The sequence below is a fragment of the Asterias amurensis genome, chromosome 10 (genome assembly GCF_032118995.1).
Source record: "Asterias amurensis chromosome 10, ASM3211899v1".
Classification (NCBI taxonomy): Eukaryota; Metazoa; Echinodermata; class Asteroidea; order Forcipulatida; family Asteriidae; genus Asterias; species Asterias amurensis.
The window spans coordinates 20,526,066-20,535,273 of record NC_092657.1 but is presented as its reverse complement, the minus strand read 5'-3'; the positions used below and the strand labels follow the sequence as shown (position 1 = coordinate 20,535,273).

Sequence of the window (9,208 nt, the reverse complement as noted above, 5' to 3'; positions counted from 1 at the left end):
CTGATATTTCATCTGATTTCGCACTCGCCGTGAAAATAATTGCAATGCAATTTTTACGGAATTGTAATGAAAGGTGAGAGACTTGAACACTTGACACATGAACTTGAGAGACCTTTAAAAGCACTGGACACTATTGGTAATAAAAAAGACTGTTGTTAGTATAAAACATTGTGAGAAATAGCTCCCTTTCGAAGTAACGTAGCTTTCGAGAAAAAAAAAATAACAAATCCACGAATTTGATTTCGATACCTTTAAGTTAGAATTGATGTCTCGAAATCAAGCATCTGAAAGCACTTCGTGTGACAAGGGTGTTTTTTATTTCATTATTTTCTAGCAACTTCGACGACCGAATGAGCTCAAATGTTCACAGGTTTGTTGTTTTATGCATAATATGTGGAGGTTCAGTGAGGAGACTGGTCTTTGACAATTATCCATAGTGTCCAGTGTCATCATCATCCGTCGTCCTTAGACGGAATAGTAGAAGCAGCTTTGATGTAGTGGTGCCAGGTTGCTTTGTCCCTCATGAGTTGTTGAGTCTCGTTTGGATTGAGATTTGTGTATCGAGTGATGTGTCAGTGTAGCTCATTTTCCTCCTGCCGCGATTTGGATGTCCGCCAGGAGGATTCCAGAAGACCAGATGTGATATAGGTTGATCCGCTGTTCGCAAACAGTGGCCAGCAAACTGGAGACGTCTCTGCATTATGGTCTCGGAAAGTGGTGTTAGATTGCCATAAACCTCACTGTTTGTAGTATGGTCCCGCCAGTGGATGTTGAGAACTCTACGCAGCAGTTGAGTGTAGCAACCGTTGATGCGATCATTCATTTTTTGTGTTGTTGTCCATGTTTTGGCTCCATATAGCAAGATGCTTTCAACACAGGCCCTGAAGAACTTGATTTTGATAGCTCTGTCAAGATCAGACTTCCAGATCTTATCTAATTTGTTACACGTTGACCATGCATGCGCTTTCCTGCATTTGAAATCTTGGAATGAGTCAGGTAGTGATGAGCCGAGGTATTTGAGATCTGAAACAGTTTTAAGTTTCGTACCATCAAGAGTCTGTATACTGGATGTTGGAGGAATATTCACGAGGAGAGTCTTCGTTTTTCCTGTGTTTAGATGAAGATCGACACAATTGGAAGGCTCCTCAATACTATGAAGTAACGATTATGCAGTGTCCAGTGTCTTTAACTTAATTGTAATGTCATGTAAAACACTTGTACTCTGTTGTTCTACTTTCACATGAACTCTTGAAAAAAAAAAATGATGCATCGCAAAATAGAATTTGATTTAACAACCCATCTCAATACTGGTCTATAACTCAGGACTAGCAGTGACATTTAAGACGCAAATCAAGACTGCCTATAATCTCATTCTATGAAACACGATTCATAGAAATATGAAATCTTGACAGATGAAAATTACTTTAATTCTTTCAAATCAGTTCCGTATTGTGCAGTAATGCAGACCCAATCTACTTATAAAGTGTATTGCCTCATTCGAGCACGTTACAAACCCCTAATGCTTTATTCGATACACGTTCCATCGTACTTTTTTTATATATTTTTAAGCCCCAGTGTTACAGTACGTGTCAGATGAAGCTGTGGTTTATCGCGATAATCCACGGGATAGTTATTCAATCTTGTACGTCAATCGTGTATGGTATTAACGTGGATTGCGCGTGCTGACGCGGGTCACGTCATTCTGGACGTGGGGGTGACATCTTCAAATATGACGACGTGTAAAGTGGGCACGTACATGTCGACACAAAGCGAGGGTAATTTTTCTAATCAATCGTTGTTTGACCCTTTTTGACTTTAAAGAGAACATAATGTAGGTTTGTTTATTTTTGTTTAAAGAGTAGAGTACCGGTATATTTTGTTGCACAACAAGCACTATATCCACAGATTTACATTAAACTTTCACAGTTAGAAAGCGTCTCTAAAATATTGCTGAGGTACTGTAGTTTTTAAGAATGAGTAAAACAAGCCACGAAAATATTTCGTCTCAGGATACGAAAATTATTTGAGCATGTAGTAAAACGTACTTTCGTGACATTGTTTTACTCATTTCTAATGAAAAAGCTAACAGCACCTCAGCAAGTAATATTTTAAAGGAAGCCTTCAAATATAATTATTCTCTTTAAACTGTGTCAAATTGTAGAAATTCACAATAAATAAATTGTTGTGTTGTCTTAGCCTTTGTGAACGAATCCGCTACGGTCGAAACGTATCAAGAAATACATTTTGCATTTTTATCTCCTTTCTGGTTTAAACAGCTACTCATATTTGCTCGTACACGACCGAACAAGGTTTTAAATAAAATTACCAACGGATGAAGTCAATTTTGACAGTAATGTCTTGCTTAGGATGAATAAGTATTAATTCGGAAGTCATTTACAATTTGTAATGAATGGTTTTGTGAATCAAATTTCATGTAGCTAAGGCCTTCATTTCTGGAGTGCTTTTCGCCCGAGGTCGCTGATTATAAGCAACAAGGTCGTTCCATCGAAAGGGAACAATCGTGCTGTTATTTTTATCAGTCTGACACAAACTCCGTGTAATTATAAAAGTGCATTAAAACTGACCATGACATAAGTTATTGGAACCTAGAGCGTGATGGAGCACAAACTAAACCAATCTTGCCAGTCGAAAACGATTCGACCACTGTGTTAAAAAAACGAGACCAGCCGCAGTTCTTTCTCCTTTATGTCGGCAGCGTTGGTCAGATATCATTTATTCAATGATCATTCTATTCAACCACTCATGGTCACCATGGTTACTGCTTATGTTGCCAGTCTAAAAAGGAGCCAACCACTGTGTTTACAACTTAACTTGTCTTAGTCCTCTCCTTAATGCCATTAATGATGGTCAGCTAGACCAGTCATTAAAGGCAGTGGACACTATTGGTAATTGTCTATCTCAACATATGCATAAAATGACAAACCTGTAAAAATTTGAGCTCAATCGGTCATCAAACTTGCGAGATAACAATGAAAGAAAAGAAATTGTCAAAGGCAAGTCTTCTTACTTGGTGTATCTCAACATAAAATGCATAAAATAAACTTGTGAAATTTTGAGCGCAGATGGTCGTCGAAGTTGCGAGATATGAATGAAATAAAAACACACTTGTCACACGAAGTTGTGTGCTTTCAGATGCTTGATATCCTTACCTCAAAATCTAATTCTCCCCATAACATACCAAGTATGGTAAAGTTGCCTCAGCTCATTCTTCTTTGTGTCATTATCGATGGTCAGCCATATTTATCATTCAATGCCCAAAGTTATTAGCATGCATGCTATATTAATTTTGCTAGTCTAAAATAAACCAACTATTTTGTTAACTCAACAAACTTGCCTCAGTCCATCCTCCTTTATGTCATCAGCGATGGTCAGACACATCACTCATTAAAATACCCATTCAACCACTCAGGGTCACCGTGCTTTCATTTCGCTAGTCTATAATAAGCTTACCAATTTGCTAACAAAATAAACTTGCCTCAGTCCATCCTCCTTTTTTGTCATCATCAGTGGTCAGTCATATCAATCAATCAATTTACATTTCAGCCACTCAAGGCCACCTATTTTGCCAAACTAAGTCAACTACTGTGTTTACAATTAGACTTGCTGCAGTCTGTTCGCATTAATGTCACCATCGTTGGTCAGTTATATCAATCATTCACTCTCCTTTCATTTCAACCACTCACGGCCAGCAGAGATAATTTTGCCAGTCTATAATTAGACTTGCCTCATTCCATTCTCATTGATCTCATCAGCGTTGGTCAGGCACGTCACTTATTAACTGTCAATTTATTTCAACCACTCAAGGTCAGCTACGTAATTCATCGCCACAAAAACAATTGCATTTTGTTGGCTCGGCGTATAGTTGATATAGGTGATATAGTCCCGTGGGATAACATGCTCCCGAGCAGCAGTAATCAAATTCACCTTTGTTGTTCCTGACCCACATAAGTTGTACTTTGTTGGTCTGTTCAGTTGTTTCCCTCAGTTGATTTACTCCCCATGCCTGCATGCTCCTCTTAAATTCATTCCTTTTTTTTGCTCATCTAGTTGCCCTCCGCTCCTGTTCTGTTCATTTTTTTATATTTTTTTGTATTGATCTTTGCTTGAATAATGATTGGATTATTTATTATTTTGAATTGTTCGTTGTGTTATCGGTTCACTTTTGATATCAATATAAACCAAAAGAACAAAGATAGGGACAAAATAGGGACACCACCAATATAGGGCTAGATAGCTCAGTTGGTAGAGCGCCGGCACGTTAATCCGGGGGTCGTTGGTTCGAATCCCACTCTAGTCAATTCTTTGTTCAATCCCCAAAAATCGTTTCACTTTTGCTGTGCTTTTTTGTGTACTTGTATATGTTGAGGTCGATGAATTTATAACAATAATAACAATAAAAATACTTCCCTATACGAGTGAGAGTGAAATCAATTTTTAAATTGAAAAGGCGCCTTGAATATGCTATAAATCCGTGAAACAATCTGCTATTTGCAAGACAGATTGTGATGGCCAAGGATCAAGTTACGAGCTTATGGTATATGTGTCTTATTTTCTGTACTAAGATGGCATTAGTCATCTCGGGTAAAATATACTCTAGCAGTCCATGGCATTAGTTCTCTTTCGTTATCCATTACAAAATGATGATCTGCTCTTAAGAAAATTACCCATATTCAGCAGGATATCTTAAAGGCAGCTTACAGGCAGTGGACACTATTGGTAATTACTCAAAATAGTTATTAGCATAAAACCTTACTTGGTAAGTAGTAATGGGGAGAGGTTGATAATATAACACGTTGTGAGAAACGGCTCCCCTGTCATTATTGTCTCGCAACTTTGACGACCAACTGAATTCAAATGTGAGAAGTCAAGAAGTTGACAATAACCAATAGTGTCCAGTGTCTTTAATAATAAGAAACCCACCAACCTAAACCAAGTCCAAAAGACGACAACATATGCAAAGTTTGATACTTTAAACTACGCCATTATATTCAGCAACAAGTCCACCTGTCCAGATCCCTTTGGTGTCCCACCATACGTTGTGACACGGATGAATAATGTTCCGGACGGAACAACCCGGAACTTGACTTTAGTGAGTCAGATCATCACCTTTATGGGATCGATGGAACAGCTCATAGGTCAATGGATTCCACAAGCCGACTGACAGTCAGTTCATGTTACAGGTGACATATCCCATGTCGATGAATATTAGATTCCCATTTTTAGTGGGATGGTACTTGGAAATAGAGACTTGCAGGTAGTTGACTCAGAGAGAGAACATACAAACAGACAAACAAAGACATACAGACAGACAGACCGACAAACATACAAACAGACAAACAAAGACATACAGACAGACAGATCGACAAACATACATTAGACAAATGGACAAACATTACTAGACAAACCGACAAACAAAGAGAGCAAAGCAATCAAACAGAGACAAGACAAACGAACAATGAGAGACAAGACAGAAATCTACTCTTCGACAAATAGCTAAACAGAAACAAGACAGACAAACACACACAAGACAAATGGACGAACATATATTAGACAAACAGACAAACAAAGACAATACAAACGGACCAACATAGAGAGCCAAGCAATCAAGCAAAGACAAGACAAACGGACAGAGAGATACACGACAGAAACAGACTCTTCGAAAAAAAGGACAAACCGAGACAAGACTGACAAACAGACACAAGACAAATGAACAATCAAATACGAGACAAACGGACAAACAGAGACAATACACAAATACAAACAGAAAAATAGACACACAAAGACAAGACAAACCGACAAACAGAAACAAGACAAAGGGACATGCAGAGACAATACAAATAAACAAACGGAGAGAAAACAAATACACAAACAGAGAGAAGACAAACGGACCAATAAAGACCATATACATGTACAAGCAGAGACGAGACAAACAAGACAAACGGACAGATAGGTTGATTTAAAAAGCCGAAGCTTGTAGTAATAACATTGGACAGGACGGAAACAAGATAAACAGACAAACATAAACAAGACAAACGGACAAACAAGGACAGTGAGAAGGCTGGTTTGTCTGTTGACAACCCAAGAAAAAAACAGACAGGTCAAACATAGACAAACAGAGACAGCAGCCGATTTCACGAAACGCTAGGATTAATCCGAACTCGAGATAGCATTAGTAAACCCGTCCTAACTTAAAATGAGTTCAATGCTTCCTACGTATTTGGATACGGAACTCTCATCCTAAAGTCCTAAGATTAATCCTAAGTTTTGAAGAGTTTCGTGAAATCGACGGTCGATTTGATAAGCCAATGCTTATAGTAACTATCCTGTGGACAGACAGAGATAAGACACACAGACATACAAACAGAGGCAGTACAAACGAACAAGGAGATACAAGACAAACAGATACAAGATTTTAGGGCAAACAAAGACAGTATAGAGACTGATTTGATAAGCTGAGGCTTTTAGTCAGCCAGCGGACAAACAGAGACACAACGAACAAACAAACATAGACAGTTTGCTGGACCCATTTTGTTCCAATGAATACACTTCGTCTGTACTGCTTTATTATACCCAAACACACATACACCCTCAAGGCGCTGAGTATATACAAACTTTCAGAAAGATTGGTTATTGCAGTGATGAATTCTGAAACCAAATTATTTAGCACCTTATAAGGTTTTGTTTACAAGATGCTACGGCGCAATAGCAGCCATAGCAAGGAACACCGGGGCGAACCTCTTCTCTTTCGACAAGCGCACTGGTTTCTTTTACATGCGTTACACACCACATGGGACCAACGGCCCTACGTCCCATCCGAAGGACAAAGTACAAGACAGGCTATGAACTAAGATATTTCCTTTTTCAGTGTCTCACCTATGCAAGAAATAAACGTAATTCAACCCGTTGAATGAAATGAATCATGCCATTCCCACGCACGGGTACCCCGTCCTGCATTAGAGACTACGATCATTGAACAGGTGAAGTAACAGCAGGAAAGGCAACAGATTTGCATCAGAATCCGACTCGAGCTAGAGGCTACGAAAAGTAATACCCTATGTGTTTCGTAGAGATGATCTGATATCAGATTAGCGTCTCGTCTTCAAGATAGCATCTTTATTCACAGATCCGTCCCCTTGAGCATTTGCTACTTAATCCCACTTGAGCCCTAAGGAGTGATCCGGATCTATAGATATTGAGTTTTTTTTTTTTACTGGAATGAAAATGGAGACGGTCATCTTTAAGCTCTGTGTTGATTTCTTGTACTTTACCACTTCAATCTAATCGCATTTCGTCAATTTGGTTGCTGCTTTTTTTCTCCTCTCAAGAGCATAATCAAATTAGGAAGTAATGAAATTAGAGGAGGATGGGAGACAAGTCTTGGATTTTTTCAGTTATCGTTTTTTTGGCAAGGATAACATCTTTGGATCGCGTTGTTTACCTTAGGGGGGGTTGCTGTTATTTTTGTGTGGTTAGTCTTGAAGTGTTACTGGGGTCATGTTTATTGATTTTGAAGAAAAGTGTGAGAACAGCAAGACCTGTACTGTATATTTATTCTGGGCCATCTCAATGTAGAGACAGACAACAAACTGACAAACAGACAAACAGAGACGTGAAACATAGACAAATAGAGACAGGAAAGACAGTTCAACAGAGACAAGACAAACAGACAAACAGAGACAATACAAAGGGACAAACAGATACAAGACAAACAGACAATAAGAGATAAGACAAACAGACAAACAGAGACAACACAAATAGACAAACAGATACAAGACAAAGGGACAGACACAGACAGGACAGACACAGACAGGACAACCAGAGACAAACAGAGACAAGACGAACAAACAAACAAACAAACAGACAAACAGATACAGTTTATGAAGGCCAATTTGATTTGGCGAGGTTTGTAGATCAGCAGGTAGACTTAAAGGAACAAGAAACACAGACAGACAAGTAGAGGCCGGACACACGAACAAGGAGATCCTAGACAAAAACAGACAAGACTTTAAGACAAACAAAGACAGTATATAGGCCGATTTGATAAGCCGAGGTTTTGTAGTAATCAGCAAGTACATAGACAGACAGGGACAGATAAACAGACAGTTTTAGACAAGACAAACGGACTTACAGACGCAAGATATACAGACCAACAGAGGCACAAATCAAGAACTCGTGATGAGGTAACTAGATGGCCATATTCTAGCTTTGTGAAATCACTAGTTAGCTTGGTAGGATTGTATATTTAGTTTGCGGTAACACCATGTGTGTATCTACTTGCCAGGTAGAGTTGTTCATAGAGAACTGTCTTGCTTTATTCTACTGCCGTGGAGTAGATAATCGGAGGTTCGGGAGACTTCTCAGTTCTTAAAAGAACTGTCCTGCTTTTTAACTATTACCAGGGCGGATGGTATAGAAAATAGACTGGACTACTACTTTAGCTTATAAGATCGTAATAAACTGTACTGCCGCAGAGTCAGTTCTGAAATGGTCTCAGCGTTTCGACTAGCTTGCTCTAGTCATGGTCAGGAGACTGTAGGATTCCAACCCATATTCTTGCGAATGCAGATCCCGCAGTGTAAAAGCACTTGACCATGGTGTCATTCACACAAGCACACATTACTTACCCAGTGGCAATAATGGTTGTGTTTTTCCAACGTGATTGAAAAATGTATTGAATTTTCTTATCAAAATGGGTAATGTTTTCGTTTCAATTTAACAGGAGGGGTAATCTTTGAAAGTTGACGATCGAATATCAAATTATACTGAAAGTGCTAAGGATTTTGAAAACTGTTCAGTCTCCACTGTCTACCGGCAAGATTAATGTTAAAAGTAACATAAGTACGGATTAGTCTCAGGTTTCTTTTTTCTCAATTTGATTTCTTGTGAAGATTAGTTTATTAGAAATTTTAGTGTTCAATCTCAACCGGTAAGATTAATTTTCACAGTAAAAAAAAACCAAGTTTCATCTCAGTTTTATATTTTAAATAGATAGTGTGCAGATTATAAGAAAATGGAAATTTGGATTGTAAAAATTAATTTGTATCAATTTGCAACTTAGATGAATAAATTTTTGGGCTACTTCCGGTCAAACCCAGGAAGATTATTTGTAATGTAATGATTAGGTAGGATTTCTTGCTTAAACGCAGTGAACACTACTAGTTATTGTCAAAGACTAGCCTTCACAGTT

At 38.4% G+C, this 9,208-nt stretch overlaps 1 protein-coding gene across 1 annotated transcript; it reads right to left on the bottom strand.

Moving 5' to 3' along the window:
• Window positions 1-520: 520 nt before the first annotated feature.
• Window positions 521-3,399, bottom strand: LOC139942791 (uncharacterized). Its single transcript, XM_071939569.1, has 2 exons — window positions 3,356-3,399; window positions 521-1,151 (listed from the first exon to the last, which is right to left on the bottom strand). Exons 1-2 carry the CDS (start codon window positions 3,397-3,399, stop codon window positions 521-523), a joined length of 675 nt encoding a protein of 224 aa, XP_071795670.1.
• Between the last annotated feature and the right edge of the window lie 5,809 nt (window positions 3,400-9,208).